Here is a 22,040-nt window from a genome sequence, read left to right as displayed (position 1 = left end):
GGTATTCCTGGTATGGTATTGAAATTTAAAGGTGTAGACTGCTTAGCTTAAATCAACAACTAAAAAGGCATGAAATATTTAGAGGTTATTTTAACAGTAATGTATGAGTTACTTTAAAATCTACTGGCTTCATTTAAAAAATAATAACTATATAGGCATGATTAGAAAAAAAGTTCTTGGGGAAAAAAGAAATGAAGTTCCAGAAATAGCAGTAAAAGAATAGTTCTGTAAGTCAATACTTGTTTCCACACGGAACTTAATTAGAACTAAAGCATTCAACAAGACTAATTGTCACTGACTGTCTTTTAAAGACCAATCTTAGTGAGGTAGGGCATATGCACAGAGCAAAGCACACTAAGTTTTCAACAGATTAAAAAAAATTTCCATTTTCTATTACACAGACATAATCTATTACAAATAAACTAGGCAGAGGGTGGGAGAGATGGGGAAATGAACAGAGGAAAAAAGCCTAAGGTTCCTATGACTCTGAGATTCTATGGTTTTACATAAAAGTAAATAAATTTTTAAAAAATGAAAAAAACACCTGACTAGTAGGCTAGGGTTCAACAAAGTTTATTCAAGAAAGGGGCCGTCTTAGAAAATGCTGTTCTGAGATGGCTGGAGCCCTCTTGCAGAAAATCCTCTCACCTATTTTGTTTTGGGATCCATGAGACCCCCACCCCCACCCTCCGAGTTGCCACTTTCCAGTTTCGAACACCAATGATAACCGCAGGACCTATTAAAAAATATTTCAGCCTGTTAGTTGCTAGGCATAAGGAGTTAGGAGAAGAGGGAAGAGATTACCCTTCACAAGATTAGGACCATATGTAGGGTATCTGAAACAGGGCTCCTTTTAGTTTAAAAATATTCCTTTTGGGCCAAAACTCAGAATTATCTTGGGAGGTGATGACATATTAGCCTACATAAAATGTTGAAAGTACTGAGCAAAAAAATATGTGAATGCTACAAGAATGCCATGGAAAAATAGTAATGTTGCTGCCATGCTCTTTACCACAAGACTAATTTTGAGAGTTTTATAGCATGACAGAAATTGGCAGTTCTGGGTGATGGCAGTAATCTGTTGGCCTTCAGGAGGATGAAGCAGCTCCGTGAGGCATTTCACTCCAAAATGGAATTTGCAATATTTGCCACTGCTGCAGATACTATGGCAAAGGGGAACCTTGTACCATTGTTGTTCTCAAACTAAGTAAGAAAGCTATCATTACCATATCAAGCTCTTGAGTTGGGAGTCTTCCTGTAGTAACCCTAGCGAACAACTTTTGGCCCACCTCTGCTGCTGTCGGGTCCTGCCACCATTCAGCATGGATGTTGTCCTTGTTCACAACAGAAGAACTCAATTTGTGGCCTGGAAGACAGGTTGCTACTTTCCGACTACTTCCCAACATAAAAGTTTTGCTTTGAAATCCAAAAACATGTCCTTAGTTTCCTGACCCATCCTAGCAACTGATCTAGGTAGTCTGCAAAACAGATACCTTCTATCATCAGTGTCCTCAGGGGTGACCCAAGCTGGGAATATTCTTTTCTCTTTTTCCCTCCCTCTACATTCTTCTTTTTCACTCATCGTGGCTGGATTCATGCCCTGGGTTTCTCTGAGTGAGGATGGCCAAGCATTCAAGTTCAGGCATGTGGTTGGAAATTACAGTACTGTTTGGTTCAGTTTCCATCGACTGTGACATTTGTTTAAAGTAAGTGCAGACACACACTGCCCCGGTTCTTTTCCCATCATGATCATTTGCACATTTGCAGACACTGTTCAAGATGTCATCCTCTTGAGTGGCCTCATTTTAGATTCTGTGACAGAGAAGGCAGATGACAAGGGTGGTGCAGACGGGGAGACTGTTCAGTACCCAAGGAAAGAAAGTAAGCTGGAACTCAAGTTATTTCTGAAGGCTATTCTGAAAACACCCGTCAGATGCTCCTTCTCACCCAGTCGCATGGCATAACAAAGGTATATTCATGAAAGCTGAAGAACGATAAATTTAGAATGTGAAAGGAATAGCGCTTTACGCAGCGCATGGTCACTGTGGGATTCGCTGCTATTTCTGCTGTGGCTGTGTAATTCCAGCTATTATCTCCTCCACTGCCACTATGCAAACTTGGCCGAGGGTTAACAATCGCATGCTCCAAATGTCCAGTGGGTGCCTTTACAAATAAATAAATAAATAAATAAACAGCCAGCTCGAATGTTAGGAAAGAATTCTCCCTGATCCTGCTCTTGCCCTCCTATGTAAGTCAGCTGGTGTCCTCAAGAGAAGAGATGGACGACCGTCCTTCAGAAATATCAAGCATTCGTCACTGTCTGCAAACTTACTCTAGCTGTCTCAGATGATAGTATCCAGTAGCCAAGAGCCATGGGACCATGCCAAGGGTGTGAGCATGGCCACAAATTAAGAAGAAGGGGGTGATGGGTGAGCCCTTGGGGCTGGAATGTATTAACATTTCTGAAAGGATATCTGAACCTCTGGTTGCTCATCTGAGACAAGGAGATCAGAATACACACAGAAATTATAGGGAGGGGGGCCTGCTCTGGCCACTGGACTCACATCACTGTCACAAAATAATTTTGTATTGATGGCAATCTTCTACCCACCTATCTCAAGCACACACTCTGTTTTCGTTGTTTCTTCCTCCTACTCCCAATTCTTTACTGGGGAAACTTCCAAAGCCTCCTTTAACCTAAGCCATTGTCCCCTTCAGACTGGGGGTGGGGAGGGGAGAAGGGAGAGTTGGGAGGAACGAAAGCGGTGGATGGGTCTGTTCCAGGAAGCTGGGAGGTAGGAATGGAACTTTCTATTGCCCTGGCAATGCTTACAAAGATTGATTTCAATAAGCATTAATTGAGGGTGGGCCTACTATGTGGCTGGCACTGAGCAAGGTGCTGGCTCCTGATGCCTTGGTAGGTTTCCATGAGTACCCACAAATTATCTGGTTTTTCTTTTCATGCAAAAATAACTATACAAGAAGCAGACAACCAAATAAATATCAAACCCCATCACCGCTAAAACCTCATCCATGTTTACAAACCTTGGAGACTATCTAAAGAGATTATTGTTATTAAATCATGTCCAACTCTTCATGTCCCCCTTTGCGGTTTTCTTGGCGAAGATACTAGAGCAGTTTGCCATTTTGTTCTGAAGCTCATTTTCTAGATGAGGAAGAGGCAAAGAGGGTTAAATGACTTGCCCAGGGTCATACAGCTAGTAAGTGTCTGAGGCCAGATTTGAACTCGGGTCCTCCTGACTCCAAGACTGGTGCACTGCACCACGCAGCTGCCTCTAAAGAGGGGGATTAAAAAAAGCTGTATACAGTATAATAAAATTCTGGTATTATGAAAAAATCCAGAGACATTTCCGCTCCCTCCACTAAAGTTCATTAGGATGCAAAGTATCATAACCGTAATCATATCATAAGACATTTAACTTCTGTGACTCAGTTTCCTCATCTGTAAAGCTCATTTGTACATAGCTATTTCTAATGTTGTGTCCCTCATTCCAATGTGAACTTTCAGACTGCAGAGATTACATTTTGCCTCTTTCCATCCCCAGCCATTAGCACAGTGCCTGAAACATATCAGGTGCTTTATAATAAAGGCTTGTTGCTTGTCCTCAGAGGATCTCTAATAGAAATTCCAATGACCAATTTCTATGGTATAGCAGGAATTCTGTTTGTTTGTTTTTAATTTTTTGTGATAGCTTTTGTTTTTGTTTAGTTTTGTTTTTTTTTTACCCATCACCTACATTTCCCAATATAACTCACCTCCTTCCTTTCCCTTCTGGCTCTAAATTGATGATCTTATTATCATGCCAGAGAGCCATCCCTTATAACAAAGACTAAAAAAGAGGGGAAAAATTTCAGCAAAATTAACTAAACACAAGTGGTGGGGTGGGGAGGGGAGGTGCATCCTTGCGCAAATCATTCAACCTGTCTAGGTTTACATATCTGCAAAATGGGTATGATAATACTTGTAATTCCTGCCTCTCAGAATTTTTCAAGAAAGCATTTTGTAAACCTCCAAGAACTACAGAAGTGGGACCTACATTGATGATGACACATTGATGGAGGAGAGCTGTTCAGAAATTAAGTTTATAAACTGAATTGTTTGCACATTATTTGGGATGTATTTTATTAAGGATGTGTGCCCATGTGGCAAAGTGGGTAACTCTGGATTACTGGGCACTTTGAAACAGAATGGACCTGGGAAGACAATGAATCCAAACCTTTCATTTTACAGTTGAGTAAACTGAGGCCCAGAAAGGTTTAAATTTGCCCAAGGTCACACAGTAACAGAATCAAGATTTGAACTTAAATCCTGACTCTAAATGCAGTATTCTTTCCACTACACTGCTTCACATAAAATGGACGCTCTGAAAAATAGTTCCATTACAGAAAGGCATCACTATCATTTTGAAATTTATAAAGGGGAATTTTTCAGGAGACATATTTAAGTATATAAGAAATGCTCGCATTTGTAGAGTACTCCTCCTATAAGCCTCAAAGCAAACCTGCATGGCAGGTATTATCGTCACCCTCCCATTTTTATGATGAGAAAACTGAGGCTAAGAGAAGCCAAATATTTCAGAGGTTTACCAAGGGTTAAGAATCAAAGGCAGAATTTTAATCTAGGAGTCTCTGGATCTAAATACTGTGCTCTTTCACCCATCAGAAGAGGGTGCCTCAAAGTGTCATACTAAATCTCAGCAAGGCAGGCAGGGTATGTGTTCTGGAGAAGAGCCATTTTAAACCCAGGGTACAAAAAGTCACAATGCTGTACCACGAGCAAATGCAATTGTAATTAATCTTAAATGCACACTGGCACACTGCGAGCACAAACTTTACAAGTCATCTGCGTTCTTTCTCCAGTCCCTTTGACTCAATTCCACAAACCATTTACTGAATGCCTACTATGTGCACTGTGTGGGACCTGGAGGGAAACATTAAATTAAATAAGACATCATCCCCAGCCCAAGAGTTACAATCCAGGAACTTACAGTCTATTTCCTTATGACTATGACCTCCCCACTCTAATTCCCTTGACCTGTGACACTTTTTTTTTTTGTATTGTGCTCACAATGTGATTCCCTCAAGATGCCAGACCACCAGGTCAAGGTTCTAAGGGCAGCCAGTTAACTAATGGGGGTTACTCACCTCCTCAGAATAGTTTCGGGTAGCTGCCCAAAGGTAAATGGGTAAACAGAATGGAACAGTTCTGTTCACCCCCTCAGTTTTGGGTAAATACCCTGAGGTAGTTGAAAACTGGCTTTTCCAACCTTCTAGAATTATGACCTACTCAGACATGGCAGTCCCGAACAAAAACACTAGAAGTGATTATGCCACAAAGGATACCAGTGGAGAAAGTGAAAAAGGTCAATTATTAGGAAGTCATTTAGTGAGAACTTCTGTCTACCAGCACACAGACTGTCTGAGGATCAAAGAATCATAAAGCTAAGACTTCAGAAATCTTCAAGGTTAACTCACTCATTTATGGATGAGGACATAGAAGGTCAAAGAAGTTGGGTGATTTTCTTCCCAGGCAGCGAACACCAGAACCTGGACCTCCTGACACTGTGTTTTGTCAGAAAACTATGCTGTCCCTAAACCACAGAGCTGGGAGAGGCTTTGGAAACAAGACAGACCAAGCATCTCACTTTATTATCATTTTTTTATTCTTAACATAAAAAAAAATCCCAAGCAATTCCATACACTAAGTATAGCACAAAATCTCCATTCCATCCTCCTTGCTTCTGAAAAATGCCTGATAAATTCAATCCATTACTTTCAAAATAGTTCTGCTTATTTGTGCTTCTTTCTGAATTTCCTTCTGGAGTCTGCTATGCACTTTTTAAAATATTTCAATGTCTCTCCTTTTTTTGGGGGGGGGGAGGGCGTCAATCTTTACTGCCAACCCTCTTACTACTGCTCTGAAACTCCCCTCCCCCAATTAAAAACAGGACCAACAAATATATATAACAAATTGTTAAAAATCAGCATAGTCATGCAAAACAAATCCACATGTGGCTATGTCCAAAAATGTTTGTCTTCTACTGCAACATGAGCCCAACACTTCTGTGATTAATATTCTGCATTCTCTGGAGAGATGTTGGTCATTGCTTTGATAAGGGTTCTTAAGCAAGAACCTCATTTTGAAAACAGGGAAAATGAGGTTAAAAAGGTTAGATAAATTGCATCTCAGCTACTTCAAAATGTCTAGAGCTGAAAATACAGTAAACTGAAAAAAAGAAATTTTCCCTCTTCAGAGGCTAAAGCCCATAATTAAAAAGACACCTATCTAAAAAAATTAAAGTTTATTTGGTACAAAGGAAATCATGTGGGATTTAGAAGTCAGAGGACCTGGGTTTGAGGCCCTGTTCTGCTATTTTTTTTACTATCTTGTGTGGTCCTGGACAAATTAATGCACTTTTCTGGAATTAGGTTTTCTAATTTGCAAAAATTAGGATTGTTGTTCAATCATTTCCTACTCTTCATGCCCCTTTTGGGGTTTTCTTGGCAAAAATACTGGAATAGTTTGCCATTTCCTTCTTCAGCTCATTTTACAGATAAAGAAACTGAGGCAAACAGGGTTAAGTGACCTGCCCAGAATTATATAGCTAACAAGTGTCTGAGGTTGGATTTGAACTCAGGTCTTCCTGACCCTAGGCCCAGCGTTCTATCCTCTGTACTACACCCCTTCTAGTTAAATCTATGACCCTTTCATATTATAAACTCTTACGACAACTTTGGTATAACAATCCAAGGCCAATAACAGCCCCTTATAATGTAGCCAAAGAAGGCTTTCCCATTCTAGCACTCTGCCTGAGATTTCACCCTGTGGGTTAGGCAAACTTAGCACCACCGAGTTTCAGAGCTTGAATGGACCACCTTAGAAAATGCAAAGGTCCATTCCATTTAAAAAAAATTATTTCTGATGTGAACATCTGGCTCAGCTCTATCATTTAATTTCATTATATTTTTTTAAAGACCTGCTCTCTCTATCTCCCCCAGGCTGGAAGTGCAATGATTACTCACCAGCCGAATCTCACTACTCATTGGCATGGCAACTCTGACCTGCTCCATTTCCACCCTGGGCTGGTTCGCTCCTCCCATGGTAACCTGCTGGCCTCCTGCTCCTCCTGGCTTACCATCACAATACTGAACTGAGTTCAGAAAACCAACAGGCATAGCTCACTGTAGCCTCCCAAGGTAGCAGAGATTATAGGTGTGCACCACCACACCCGGTCCTTTAAAAGAAAGCAGGCCCAGAGAGGTGACTTGCCCAAGGTCACATAAGCAGGGTATTCCAAAAGTCTTAGCCCAGTTTTAAGCTATCTAGGGTTTAACAGCTAAGACTTTTGGAACTGGACACTAAGGCCTTGGAACGCACTGCACAGTGAGTAGCAGATTAGACGCTAGATCTCCAGAGTCTCACACCAGGAAACCTGCCACTAGACCATGTATCTCCATCCAAGTGTGACTGTCTGGGATTGTCCTTTAGTCAAAACCTGCTGCACAAGCTCCATTAATGGGGACTGAAAATGCAGCTATTTGTGGACCTGGAGTCCTTCAGTTAGCACAGGCAGAAGTAAACAAGTGTACAGAGCCTCTGAACACTGATGCCCGATATTTCTCACTGGGATAAAGCTCATCTTAATTCACAGAAATTTTTTCAGAGCCAGTTAAATTGAGATCAGAGCAATGATGGGTCCATGTGGATGGAGTTTTTTGCTTGGTTCTGACAATTCTATGAAAAGATTCCTTTAGGAGAGTTGGAACCTATGACAGGATTGGTGTCGGGAAGTACTAGTGAGAGGGGAAATTAGTTTATAAACAACGATGAAAATGACAACCACAAACAACCACCACCACAACCACTTGTCTCTTGGGCCTCTCCTCGGGGTAGGATGCTTGGGTGCCCTTTCTGTTCTACTTATGACCACTGACCTTAACAATTCATCTAAGAAATAAGCCTGTGGCTCCTGACATCCACCCCAGTTTCCAGAACAGCTTCAGTTATTCCTTGAAATGGGACACAAATAAGCAGTGGAGGAACTTTAAATTTCTGTTTTAAAACCTTGTTAAATTCTTTTTAAATGTTGTTACGTTCTGGCATAAACATGGATGTGAAATAATGATAAGCTCTTTCAGAGAGCAATCTGTGTCCAGGAATAGGTTATAAGCCAGGCTGGTGATTCAAGGGATCAGAGGCACACGTTACTAGCGAGACACACTGACGGGAGCTGGATGGGCCTCAGGTCAACTAGTCTAAGGCTCTCATTTCACACATGAGGAAACTGAGGCACGGAGGTAGGCTTCCAACCAAGGTCTTCTAATTCTAAATCTTTCCATTTCACCATCAGGGATGTGTGTCAGATGACTGCTGGGGGGGATGGAACTCTTTTCTTTTGAGGCGTCTGATGAGCAAAAGCGTTGTATCAATTGAAAACGGAGAGAAAAGATTTCATTCTGGCAAATATAGAACCATCCTAAGTTTCATAAATGTCTTTGTTTCAGAGGCCGTCTTGTGGTAGAATAGAGAGTACTTATATTGGTTCTGTTGTTTATTACCAGAAAGACTTCGTGGCAAACTGCTTAAAATCTCTAGGCCACAGTTTAATTACTAAACCTAGTATTATGTGCAGCATGGCATAGTACAGGGGTAGGAAACCTGTGGCACTCTAGGTCCTCAAGTGTGGCCCTTTGATAGAATCCAAACTTTCAGTCAAAGGGCCACACTTGAGGACCTAGAGGGCCACATGTGGCCTCAAGGCCGCAGGTTCCCTACCCCTGGCATATTAGATAGAGGTTAGACATGGAGTCAGGAAAATATGGGTTCCAGTCTCACCTCTTCTGACACATACTGGCTGTGTGACCCTGGGTAAGTCACTTAAATTCCCTTGGCCTCAGTGTCTTCATCTGTAAAATGAACGAGTTTGCTTGGAAAGCTTGTGACTCTTTCTAGTTTAAAATCTATGATCCTGTGATCTATGACCTTTCAGTCATGTGATTATACATAACCAAGAGGTGACCACTGGTAGAGGGAGCCTGCCTGTACCAATGAAATCCCTATCACTCTGTATCTCATAGGGTTGTAATGTGGGACAAATGAAATAGTGTAAGTAAAATTAAAAAACAAAAACAAGCTACATAAATGAGCAGTGATGATTTCATTCAGTGAATAGAGAAGTCCAAACACAGGAGACTGAAAAGCTGTCTCTTTAATTAGTTTTAATGGGCAAAGAAGATAAATAGACCACTTGTGGTCCTGATGGAGGGAAGCTGTTGGCAGATAAGACAAGCTGCCTGGAAGGGCTTTGTCATCTTGCAGCCTTGAAACCTAAGAGCAAAGGAACTCTGGACACACCCTGGAAAGAACTTTTAACTCTAAGTTAAAATATTCTGGGTGAAAATAAAGCAGCATTCTACTACAGCCTGGATAAAACCAGGGTTAGATAGAGGGCTGACTGATCCTTTAAGACACTGGAGTCCCTTTAACTGGATCAAAGTGTTCTAACATTTCTTCCTTAAAACACTATTATCTTTGAATCACTGTTCTACAGACAATATTGTTGAATTCTACTACACTTAGCTACTTTATGAGTTCATATATTTAAAAAAATTTTTAAACGAGAATATCTGAACAGAAAATGGATTCTCAGAATCTGTCTTAGTATTTTTGAATTGGAAAATGCATAGGGACCATACAGTCAAACATCTCCATTTTACAGGTGACTCAGAAAGGTACGGTAATTTGCTTATTAAGGGTCCAAAGGTAGTCAGGGCAGACTTAGGACTACAAATCCTGACTCCTGACTCTCAGGCCAATTGTATTTCAAGGACAACAAGCTGCCTCGGCAAGTTATCCTACCAATAGGGAAGATGGGCTAGGGATGAAGGCCCACTGTCCACATACGTGGTGGCAGCAGACCCTACTTTAAGTGCTGAGCTTGCAGAAAACCAAACCCATGTAATGGCAATGGCGATGTCTCAAAGCACTAAGAAAGAAATCATCAAGTTTATTAATATAGGAGTCAAGAACTAACATGGCATCAGGAAGGGCAGAATGGATATGGTCATAATAACAGTAAAAGTACCCTAAAGTTTATAAAGTACTTTCCACACAAGCTTGAGCAGCAAGCTATTGCAAGAAAACATTGTCAGACATAAAGACATATATATTATTATATAATAATAATCTGCATTTGTGTGGGGCTTTACAAAACAAATTCCCCATAACAATACCATAAGATGAGCAGTTTAAGTATCTTTAATTATACGAGGAAACTTGAGGCTCAGAGACTTGATGTGAATCACAAAGCTAGTGTCAGAGCTGGGCCAGGAAGTCAGAATTAGGGCTAGGGCTCAGTCTTCACTCCAATAGTTGGCTGCCAAAACTTCTAATGCTGGTCTGTTAGATGATCAACATATGAGTAAATCTGGAGAATGAAAGTCAACACTAGTTATGTTGGGTTGAAAATGAACTAAAAAGCAAAAAAAAAAGGAGGAGTGACACAGTGGAGAAAACATGTTGGATTTGGAGACAGAATTACTGGTTTAGAATCTGAGCTCCATAGTTAACTAGCTATGGGATCTTGGATAAACCACAATCTCCTTGGGGCTCTTTTTCTTTGACTGGAGAATGAGTGGACTGGATGAGATAGCTTCTAATATCCCTTTTTTCACCTCTCCTTGTTGCTTAGTCATTTCTCACTCTTCGTAACCCCATTTGAATTTTCTTAGCAAAGATACTGGAGTAGTTTGGCATTTCCTTCTGCAGTTCATTTTTACAGATGAGGAAACTGAGGCAAATAGGGTTCAGTGACTTGCCCAAGGTCATACAGAAGCTGTAAGTATCTGAGACCAGATCTGAACTCAGGAAGATTAACCTTCCTGACTCCAGTCCTAGCACTCTACCCATAATGCCATCTAGCTGGACCTAATAAGCCGCAAATAAATAACAGTGTCATAGATACAGAGCTTCATGTTATCAAAGAAAATGCACAATAATATTTTCCACTGAAAAAATGACATAGATGAATTAATTTAGGTTGAAGTAATAACCTAATCTCAAAGGCTGCATTTTATTGGATAAAACGTGTACACACAAACTCCATATATGGAAGCTGGGCTATTTGCAAATGGATTTCTAGATATGAACAACAACATGTAATATGAAACATAGAATTGAGATTTTAAACTCGAAAGGTCTTAGTGTTCTTAATTTGGGGTCCACAAACCTTGATGAGAAAAAAACCTGTATCTTTATTTTCAGTTTTCTCTAAATGAAATTTAACATTTCCTTCAATCACTTTAGAACACTATTCTGAGGAGTCCGCTGGCTTCCTCGGCCTGCCAAAGGGATCCCTGACCCACAAAAAAGTTAAGAACTCCTTCTCTGGTCCAACCCATTTATTTCACAGAAAACTGAGAATGAGAGGCAAGGAGGCCTTTATCTGACCAGGAAACTCAAGATTGCATGAGCCTCTTTTACGCTCTGTTGTTTTTAGTCATGTCCAAATCTTCTCGACCCTATTTGGTGTTTTCTTGGCAAAGATACTGGAGTAGTTTGCCACTTACTTCTCCAGTTCATTTTACGGATGAGGAAACTGAGGCAAACAGGGTTAAGTGACTTGTCCAAGGCCACACAGCAAGGAAGCCTTAAAAGCCAGAATTGAAATCTGGTCTAGGAAATAAGGGACCCCTCAGTATTTGCAGTTAGTTAGTTAGTTAGTTTATCTATCTATCTATCTATTTAGGTGAGGCAATTGGGGTTAAGTGACTTGCCCAGGGTCACACAGCTAGTAATTGTCAAGTATCTGGTCTGAGACTGGATTTGAACTCAGGTCCTCCTGACTCCAGGGCCAATGCTCTATCAATCCACTGTGCCACCTAGCTGCCCTGGTATTTGCATTTTAAACACAGTTATGTAAATAGGCGGGGTGGAAGGAGAACAGAAATTATACTGCCTGGCACCTAAGGTCCAGCTCAGAGGAATCAACATTAGCTACAAACAACTAATTAAATCAATTAAGACTTATCATTATTCCTCTTTTTCCCTTCTTTTTTGAAAAAGTTCGGATCAAAACGCTCTAGAGACAAAAGGAACAAGCCATCCTCTCCACTTCACCTAGGAATCCCTACTGGGAATCCTTATTTTCTTCAAGCTATACAAGCATCACCAACTACAGATCCTGCAGCCCTTCCTGACTCCTCCTCACCCCCAGCTGCTAAGTGCCCTCCTCTCTCCCACATTTACTGTATATTCATGTTGTACATATTCATATACAAGCCATTTCCTCAAACAGAATATAAGCTTCGTGAGAGCAGGGGCTATTTCATTTCTCTTTCTATCTGCATCCCTAGTACCTAATATCAGTGCGTGGTGTAAAGTAGACAGTTAATAAGTGACAACTGATTGACTGACAAGTCTCTCTATCTTGCTATGGTTCTTTTATGTTTAATATTCTGGAGCCTAAAGCACAAATAGGTAAAATAACTGTTTTTGTAACTGAACGAAAGCATCAAGATGTAGCTTCATCTTCTGCAGGATCACAGAAAACATCTTAGGAACCACTCCACTAGCAGACAGGACAGGAACGATGTGGACCTCACCCTGGGATTTCTTACGAATAAAGATTACAAGTACAGGTTACGTAAGGAGGGAAGGTTTCAGGTTTTTTAACTGACTATTACTTAGGGTGGCAGAGGCAGGGCAGAAGGCTTTAAGCAGGCAGGAGAGTGGTAGACGGAGACAAAGAAAGCCACCAGGAAGCAAGACGGGGTGGGGTGGGGGAGGAGAGGAAGGCGTGGGAAAAGGAAAAAGAATCTGTTGAAGGGGAATAGTATTCTTTACATTTTAGATGGAAAAGAGGAGATAAAAGATATTTTTTAGGCACAGAACTCACCTCTCCCCATGAGGTAAAATGATTTTATCCAAGGTCAAAAAGCTGGTAAATAATAGCAAGGCCCAGGTTTCAAACCCAATCCTCCGAGGCCACATTCAGTATTTTGTCCACTCTACTATGAAGGAAGATTTCTCAAAGAATTGGTGGGGGAGAGAGGCAGTAGGTGGGAAGCTGTATTATATCACTGCAGACAGTGTTCAATAGTTTTTTGTTACATTTTTGTTCAGTTTTATTCAGTATTTAAGTAGACAGACTTTTAAATGAAATGTCTTACCCTTAAATAAAAAATCCTACAGAATCTATTCCTTTGGTCCATCACCTGAAAGTTACCCACTAGACTCTGGTGAGTAATGAACTTTTCTACCAAATGCCATTAAATCCACAGGGTTTCCTAGAAAGGATTGGGCAAGTGGGAGGAGAAGTAAATTCTTTCCCAAGATGATTAATTTTGTAAGATTTTTCAACCTACAGCTAAAAGGATTAATTGCAAAAAAATGCTGACAAGACTCAACTCTTGGTGAGTGAGACCTACTAACATTAATTATTCTCTCTACGAGTCCAGTACCCAGTGGTGTTACTTATCTCCTTGTTTCCGGGAATTTCTGCCTGTAGAAACAAGTCATTCCAAGCAAAAATGATTGGCTCATGGCTGGGACTGCTTCTTCCAGCCTGATTTTTCTAGCTCTGCCTGTCACAGTCTATCAGAGCTCAGCAGTACAAGTCTCACAGCAGAAAGCTCTTTTGCCCATGCAGTAGCATAAGTAAGGATACACCACCTCCTGGCATTAACTCCTTGAAGACCAGGCAAAAACATGAAGTTCTATTAAATGCAAGTTTAGACCAGCCCGACTCGGAAAAGAGTAAGTACCTGAGATGGACTGCTCAGTTCTTACCCACATCCTCCAGTTGCCCAGGAGTCCTGAGAGTCACAAGATCTCTGGAGCTGGTTTGAAAGCAGAAGGTGACTGTATCAAACTCTCCTTTAGTCTGTGCCTGGTTGCTAGCAGACAGCCTCTGTAAATATACTCTAAAGTTTCTTGAATCAAAAATGATGCAATCCCTGGGAGGTTGCCATCATCAGCACTTCTGAGATAGTGACTGCCCTGAAGCAGGCAGACAAGGCACTCATTTAAAAGTCTTTGAGGTCACTTGGTCCCAATTCTTCACAGGGAAAGTACATTTCTATAGTGTCTTAAAAATTCAGTCTTTTCTTTAAAACAACCAGATGATCTGGTAATAAAAATATTGTTACCCTCTACTTCATTTTACAGAGGGATTCAAGAGATTAGAGAAACATAACCATTAAATATATGAAACAAGTCAGGCATTTAGATCTTCAAGTTCAGGGATTTTTCCCCCTACATGCCAGGGAAACACTATGTAGAGGATGGTGAGTGGACTTGGACTCAGGAAGGCCAGAGTTCGAATCCTGCCTTAGACACTTAACTAGCTTCTGGACCCTGGGAACCCTTTCCTAGCTTTTATTTCCTCATCTGGAAAAATAATAACTGCAGGATCTACCTTACAGGGTTGCTTGTGAAGATTCAAGAATGCATGCAAAGTGCTTTGTAAAGCTTAAAGCACCACAGAAGTGTCAATTATTTTTATTATTGAACCCAAGAGCAGAATTATCTATAATCATTTCTCCTAAAACAAACAGCTTTTAAAGAGGGATGGAAAAAAAAATAATTTCAAAGTGGAAGATAAATTTGACAACTGATCTATCTAGATCCATTAAAAAGAAATCCACTGGTTTACGCATATACATAATGCTAATAAATCATGGGAAACTTCAATACAAATGTAAAACTTGCTCCTGACTCATAACCCTACTTTCACTGTTAACAGTACCCCGATTGTCAGGCTCTGATGGAACCAAGGATCTTTCTAAAGGCATGGGAGATGGGTGGGAGGGAACCAAGTTAAGGTGAACTTCAAGGCAAAAACAAAAACAAAACAAAACCAGTTAACTTATTCAATTTATTGGAGTCCTTTCAGGGGGAGGGGGTAGCTGGGGGCTAAACTAATATAAAGATCAACGCTTCCAATGTACAGTGGCTCAAAAAACTCCCTGCTGCCATGGTTACTATTCCACCCTGACTTAGAGAGCTAGAAATAACACTTCTCAAGAACAGAAGGCTACAATGCCACTTCTCTCTGCTCACTCATTGTTGTGCTGGTAAACTGGCTGCATCTGGCATGTCCAATTTGGATTCCATGAAATGCCACTAAATGAAAACTTGTAGAATGAATGGCAAATGCTATTAAGTATTATTGGAATGGCACATGCTATTAGGTATTATTGGAGAAGAGCCACCCTCTCCCTTAAAAAAAAAATCAAAAACCTTGACAGTTTAAAGTAAAAAGTTTTGGGTTGTTTTTTTTTTTTTAAAGATCTGTAAGAGTACAAACAATAAAGTGACGAGATCTTTACAAAGTTTAAAACTGGAAAAGTTCAATAAAAGTAGCGACAAATGAATTATTACCTGAGGGATTTACATAGTAGAAAAAATAACTTTTAATTTTTTTTAAAAAAAGCTTCTCTACCTGAACAGCAATTACCAAAAGATGACTAACGACACAGCAGGTGACATTTATTTCACCCTTTTTAAGTTTTTGAATCATCAGTAGCTCCCTACTGCCTCTAGGAAAAAAATACAAACTTTTATCAACTTAGTATTTAAAGACTTTTGGCTTTCTGACTGTCAACCTACTTTGCAAACTTCTTTCACATCACTCCCCTTTACATAAGATCAGATTTAGAATTGGAGGGGGACCTCGGAAAGGTAGCTAATCTACCTCCTTTTGACAAACCAGGAAACTAAAGCCTAGGGGGGCATGCTTGAGGCCACACAAGTAGCAGATAGCAGACAGCCGATGGCAAATAGCAGGGCTGGTATTGGAACCAAGGCCGCCTTCCTCTGAATCTAACGTTCTTTCTGCTGGGACACAACACTTCTAGTCAAACTGGTCTACTTACTACTATTCCTTGAACTCAGAATGCCATCTCTTTCCTCCGAGCCTTTCTAAGAGGTGTTCCCCCATGCCTGGAATGCACTCCTCTGTCTCTTAGAGTCCTTCATTTCCTCCAAGGAAATCTACAGCAAAACTCTTAACTTAAGATTTAGACATTCTCCCCCTCCCTGGGGCTGAGGATGAGGTCCATGGATAGATTTCAGGGGGGTGTTTGTGAATTCTATGGGGAAAATTACAAATTATTTCCATATAATTGGTGTCCTTATGTATTTTATGCATTTCACAACATTCTGAGAAGGGGTCCCTGACATAAAAAAAGTTAAGAACTCCTATGTGACCAGAAGCCTTTTCAAAACCCAACCCCGCTTTTCTTTTCCTCAAATCATACTGTATTTTACTCTCTATATGTTGTTTCTTTTCCCTCCCCTTCCCCTTTCCCCAGTAGAATATCAGTCCTTTAAGGAGGAGGGATTTGTAATTATGTGTGCCTTTGTATTCCCTAGTACTGGCTTTAGCCATACCAGACAGGGCTTAATCAATGACTGTAAGATTGAAATGAATTTCGGGGCAAGAGAGCTTATGTTTAAAAAAGGCTGAGCAGTTACCACTGCTACATTCTGATAAGAAATAAACCGTGCAGTGGTTCAAGCTGCTGGAAACTGATGCTTTCTCTGGTCATGTTGAAAGACAGGACAGAGTATTGTGAAAGCATATTGGCTCTTGACATGAAGAAGGTCAGGGAAAAAGGCTGATCTTCTTCTAGAGTCTGCTCAGAATCAGAGCCCACCACTACAGAGGAGAAATCCACAAGGCCCTGTCAGGTATATAAGTGTTTCAATAGGCCCTGGTCATTCCGGTTCAACACAGGGATGGTGGAAATTTTCCCCATTTAATCTAAATGCTGCTTTCTTGGGAATTACTCCTGGAATCAATGCTGCTGCCGGAGGAGATAAGTTGGTGGGATCTCGTGAGCTCAGGAGTTCTGAGCTGCAAATGACTGGGTGTCCAGCCCCAAGATGGTGATCTCCCAGGATGCCTAAAGATCCAGCCCAGGTTGGAAAGGAAATAGGTCAAAGCTTCCAAGCTGATCAGCAGTGGGATGGGCATGTGAGCAGCCACTGCACTTCATGAAACAAGGAGACCCAGTCTAAACCACCGTGCTCCTCCACGCACCCCCCTCCCCAAAAAAGGGCTACTTGCTTGGTAATTACTGGAAAGGATAGCCCAAGGCCAATGGAATGCTTGTGGCCCTGACCTATGCGTCACCGCATAGAATGATCTAGATGTGAGAATGTAGCCCGAAATAAATCCTGGCTTTACTGACACTGATCACTGTGGCGCCCGTGGGCAAGTGGGAGAGAGATGGAGACAAGGGCATGGATTCAGTCAAGAGGCTGTCCAGGATTCAGCCAACTGACTTCCATTACCCCCTTCCCCTCTCTCCTACCATTATACCACCACCTCTGGAAGCCAAGAAGAAGCAATATTTGTTCATGGTCAACTGGTCTGGACTTTCTGCAAAATTGATACACAGGGAAGAAAACTTTTGTGATGCCTTGTTGCATGCATAAAAATACATGCAGATAAAGGTCAGTGTTAAGATCTGAGGGCTGTGCATGAGCACATTTTAGCAAGCCCGCAATGCCCACACTCTATGACTCACCCTGATCTACCCTGGATTCCCAGAACCGCTGACTCCATGGTTTGCTGACCCAGCTTTGGCATATCCATTCCAACTTCCCCCGTGATGACGATAAAGTATCTACTGGCTTTTGACTCTGCTGATGTTCTGGCTTATCTAACTGGCATCTCCTTGTGAATGGCCTTCACTAGCCAAGCACTCTGAGTCTGAATCTTCTTCTGTGGAATGAAGCTGTCAAAACTTTGGATGAACAGAATAACGAAGAGTTTCCCTCTTCTTAAAAAATGAGAAAGAGAAGGTGAATGACACCAAATTAAAGTGGCAGGGTCTCTGAAAAGCAATAGCCTTACTTTAAAGGGTGACAAGTTTTCCTGACAACATGGCTGCCTATGTTTCCTATAAAAGACCATATGGCTAGCCTCAGATTTAGGAAAATGTTGGTTCAAGTTCTGACTCTGAAACACTCCCAAAGTGACCTAATTCAAGTCACTTAACCTCAGATTGCCTCAGACAACTTCAAGATGACAAATTATACAACAGTTACTGATCTGTATTAGTATTCCCTATATCAAAGACATCACAGGTTCATGGCTCTGGACTCTGATGGCTAAGTACCATCACTCAATATTCATTCATTTGATACATTCAAGTGTCTAATATATATTGCATTGTGTTAGGTTCATAGCAGTGAACAGATATGAAAACAAGTGATAAAGTCCCTGCTGTCAAAGGGCTCACAATCTAGTTCAGGAGTTGTCAGAGACATAAATAACTGTAATAAGAACTAGTCTATGGTACCTTCACTAAGATTCACTTATAGCATGAAAAGTCAAGTTTGACTGTCAAGTAAATTCTAGCAATATGGAGCATTTTTGCTTTTCCTTCCATCACACAATCCATCCCCAACTCTGTACCTTTGTATTTGCTGTTTCCCATTCCCAAAATACTCTCCTTCCTCATCTCCACCTCTTGGCTTGTCTGGTTTCCTTCAAGAGTTGGCTCCAACCCCAGCTTCTTCAGGAGGCCTTTCCAGGCCTTTCTAGAAGTTCACTACTTCTCAATGGTAGTGCTTTTCTTCTGTGTGTGTGTGTGTGTGTGTGTGTGTGTGTGTGTGTGTGTGTGTGTGAAGGTAGAGATGATGTTTTTGCCTTTCTTTATATCCCTAGTGCTCAGCACGGTTCCCCTAGGCACACCAATGACGGCTTAATAAACGCTTGTTTTTGGAACCAAGCTGAAAAGACTTCATATGGGCCCCAAATATGGGCCCCAGACAAGCACCAGCCTCGTGAGGTTCAGTAAACCTCACTACCAAAGCCTAAGTTGTAGGATGAATTTTTCAGTCATTGAAATTTGCATAGACTCTCTAAGGCACAGAACAGATGTGACCTGCACACTGGAGGAGAGAGTGCCCATACCAATAAAATCACTAGCTCTTTGAAACAGTGAAAGATTAAATGTATAAGACAAGCATTTTGTACTGTGAGTTATCAGTTAAAATAAAACAGAAGAGAAAAAGATAAGAGCCCAAAAGATTTATGGAAAAGAAATAAAATAAAAGACACATGGGATAATGTCTACATGCAGTAATATTTGCCCAGGATCTATAGGTGCAATAAAAACAAGAAAGATAATTAAAAAAAGGGTACTTGTCATCCCAACTTTCAGTGCTCATGATAAGTATATGCAAAAATACCTCCATGAAGAAAACCACTGTGAAAGTAGCACTTTCTGTCACAGAGGCAGAAAAAAAAAGCTATGAAATTTGGAAAGTTCCTTCAAACAAAGTAAAAAATACTTTTGTACTGCAGACTTTAATGATAATGATTATTATTAGTCAGCATTTAGATAGCGCTTTAAGATCTGCAAAGAGCTTTATATCTATTAACTCATTTGATCCTCACAACAACCCAGGGAAGTATCTGCTATTATAATCCCCATTTTACAGATAAAAAAGTTAAGGCAAGCGGAGGTGAAGTAACTTGCTGAGTATTTACCATTGCTGCATTCTGATAAGAGATAAATAGCACAATGTTTCAAGCTGCTGGAAAGTGAAGCTCCCTCTGGTCAGGATGAAAGCTCAGACAGCGTATTGCATATAGCATGGCCTTTGACGTGAAAGTCAGAAAAATGGCTGACCCTGTTGTTCCCACATTCTCCAAACACAGTTGGGACTTAGAACTATCAATTATTATATTAGCTAAGTTTTGCCATCAGACCACAAAAAATGTCATTGATGGCACATGTACACATCCTTTTCTTAATAGGGAGACAGGTCTCATAAACCTTCAAGATGGTGCTTGTTCTACTTTTAAAAGGAGCTCTAAAGTGATTTTCTCTTTGTTGAGTGAGATGGCTACAAAGAAGCTAACTGAATTTTTATACCATACTCCAACAGGACTGAAATTAAAACTCTGAGTAGAAAACAGTGTTGAACCAAGCCTTCTACTGCTGCCCTGTGCTAACCTCTTAATTACGGCAGACATCCATCATTATTGCTTATAAAGCATTTGGGAGGTTTAGGGAGAGATTTTGTACTTGATAGTTTCATTTCACAGAAAGGGGGCAAAGATAAAGCTTTACAAAACCAAGACCATATTTCAATCGCATAATTCCCTAAAAGAAAAAAGAAATCTACTTTTCTCCTAAGTCATATTATATTTCCATCCGAGGACAAAGAGAGTTGAAGACCACACACAGAGCTGGTTTAACCAGGATTTTTCAGTGATATATCTTGAATAGGCAAAGCTTTAGTAATACAAACCCTCCTATTGTCTATTAAGCCAATTTATCAAAACTCCAAGGGTGACTGCCCCATCAAACTAAACAAACCACAAGGGCACTCGACACTTCAGGCTTAGCTTAGGGAATATGTAATGACAATAAGACTTTTTTTTTTTTGCATGGATTCCTGAAGTATAAGTGGATATAAATTAAATTCTAAATCTCAAAATCAAGATTAAGAGCCTGGTATTACATGGGAAAAAACTCAGTTTCTTCATATTTGATCTACTCAGACCTTTCATGGATTTTTTTTTAGAGGGTAAAAGAGTAAAGCCCTGGGATTTGTTCCCCTTGATCAATCAAAATTATCAACATTGGACCTACACACTGAAGAGACGAATTCACTTAGCAAATGTGCCAATGATACTACACATGGGCTCTGCAAGCATTTTTCCTACCCTTTGCCTATTGAAATTATGGAAATAGTATATGCTTAGCTCACTTAGGAACTGCCAAGTTTCAAAGTGGTTGTTGTGATGTGTATTTTTCCTTCTGTTAACAGCTCAAGTTTACACCAATATGTTCCACCCACCTTTAGACAGAGGATACAAAATGCACTGTTATTAAAAATGAGACTGCTCATTTTGACCACTTAGTGGATTTATTTTACTTGCCTATCCTTAGTAGTCATAAGAGTTTCTTTTCTTTTCTCCTTCTGTTTTTAATTTAGGGAAGAGGGAAGAGTGTGTGTAGGGGGGATACACTCAAGAGGAAAAGGTTAGCAATAGTGCTGCCAAAAAAAAGGGGGGGGGGGCCAATTTTAAAAATGATACTGGAAAACAGAAGGAAGTTCATAAGGAAGCAAAGACAAGTAGGACAGTTTTGAAAGTAATGTGTGGAATGTATTATACACTGTTTAAAAAAACAAGCAGCATGAAATGGAGACATGGTTTTCTATTCAATTGGGGGTGGTTATCTTGTATATATGGACATTCTCTGAGTGTCTAAGTTCAGAATTTTTTTAAAAAAAATTAAAAAAAAGAAAATGTAGGGTTTGCAGTAGGAAGAGATAGATTCATATACCATTTACAGGCAAAAAGACCTGGTCAAGTCTCAATCTCTCAGTGACTCAGTTTTCTGCTTTCAGAAATAAGGGATTTGGACCAGATTCCTTCCTGTGCTACATCCCATTAAAACTATGTAAACTTATGGATATACGGCAATCTTAAATATGGATTTTCTTAAATACCATAGTTGCTTGAAAGCCATATGAAATAGGTACTGGGGGCAGCTAGATGGTGCAGTGGATAGAGCACCAGCCCTGGATTCCAGGACGACCTGAGTTAAAATCCAGCCTCAGACACATAACACTTAATAGCTGTGTGACCCTGGGCAAGTCACTTAACCCCAGTATGTAACCAAAAAAAAAAAAAAAGAAAGAAAGAAAGAAATAGGTACTGAAAGTATTCCCTTCAGATTGCACAAAAGTTATCAGGGACACCAACACAGTTGATGGCCCATGAAAAGATCATGACAGAAAATATTGATCTTTGCTGGAGGTTTCTAGGTTTTCTATTGAGAAGAACCTTGTTTGCGATTTAGTCATTTTCTCATGTGTTAAGTTTCTTCGGATGTACTTCCATCTCTGCAGAAACATAAGTTGAAAAATCTGCATATGTGAAAACATGTTTTAGTTTTCTAAATGTTGATCAAGGAGAAGAGGACTTGTCACTGTGTAAACCAAGCTGGGAGATGGAGATGCAGACAGTTTGGCTGTTCCTCTG

General features: G+C 40.4%; 1 protein-coding gene across 1 annotated transcript in view; it reads right to left on the bottom strand.

Moving 5' to 3' along the window:
- The window catches only part of GRB10 (growth factor receptor bound protein 10), a 294,569-nt gene that overhangs the window by 52,821 nt on the left and 219,708 nt on the right, over positions 1-22,040 (bottom strand). Inside the window, exons 7-10 of the mRNA XM_027837264.1 lie at positions 7,205-7,256; positions 7,045-7,172; positions 2,029-2,163; positions 1,494-1,566 (exon numbers count right to left, since the gene is read on the bottom strand). Of these exons, the coding sequence (XP_027693065.1) occupies positions 1,494-1,566; positions 2,029-2,163; positions 7,045-7,172; positions 7,205-7,256 (388 nt within the window). The remainder of the gene's footprint in view (positions 1-1,493; positions 1,567-2,028; positions 2,164-7,044; positions 7,173-7,204; positions 7,257-22,040) is intronic.

The sequence above is a fragment of the Vombatus ursinus genome, unplaced genomic scaffold, assembly GCF_900497805.2.
Source record: "Vombatus ursinus unplaced genomic scaffold, bare-nosed wombat genome assembly UNPS02014820.1, whole genome shotgun sequence".
In the NCBI taxonomy this organism is placed as follows: Eukaryota; Metazoa; Chordata; class Mammalia; order Diprotodontia; family Vombatidae; genus Vombatus; species Vombatus ursinus.
The sequence above is the reverse complement of the archived record's forward strand: the minus strand, read 5'-3'. Positions and strand labels throughout refer to the sequence as shown.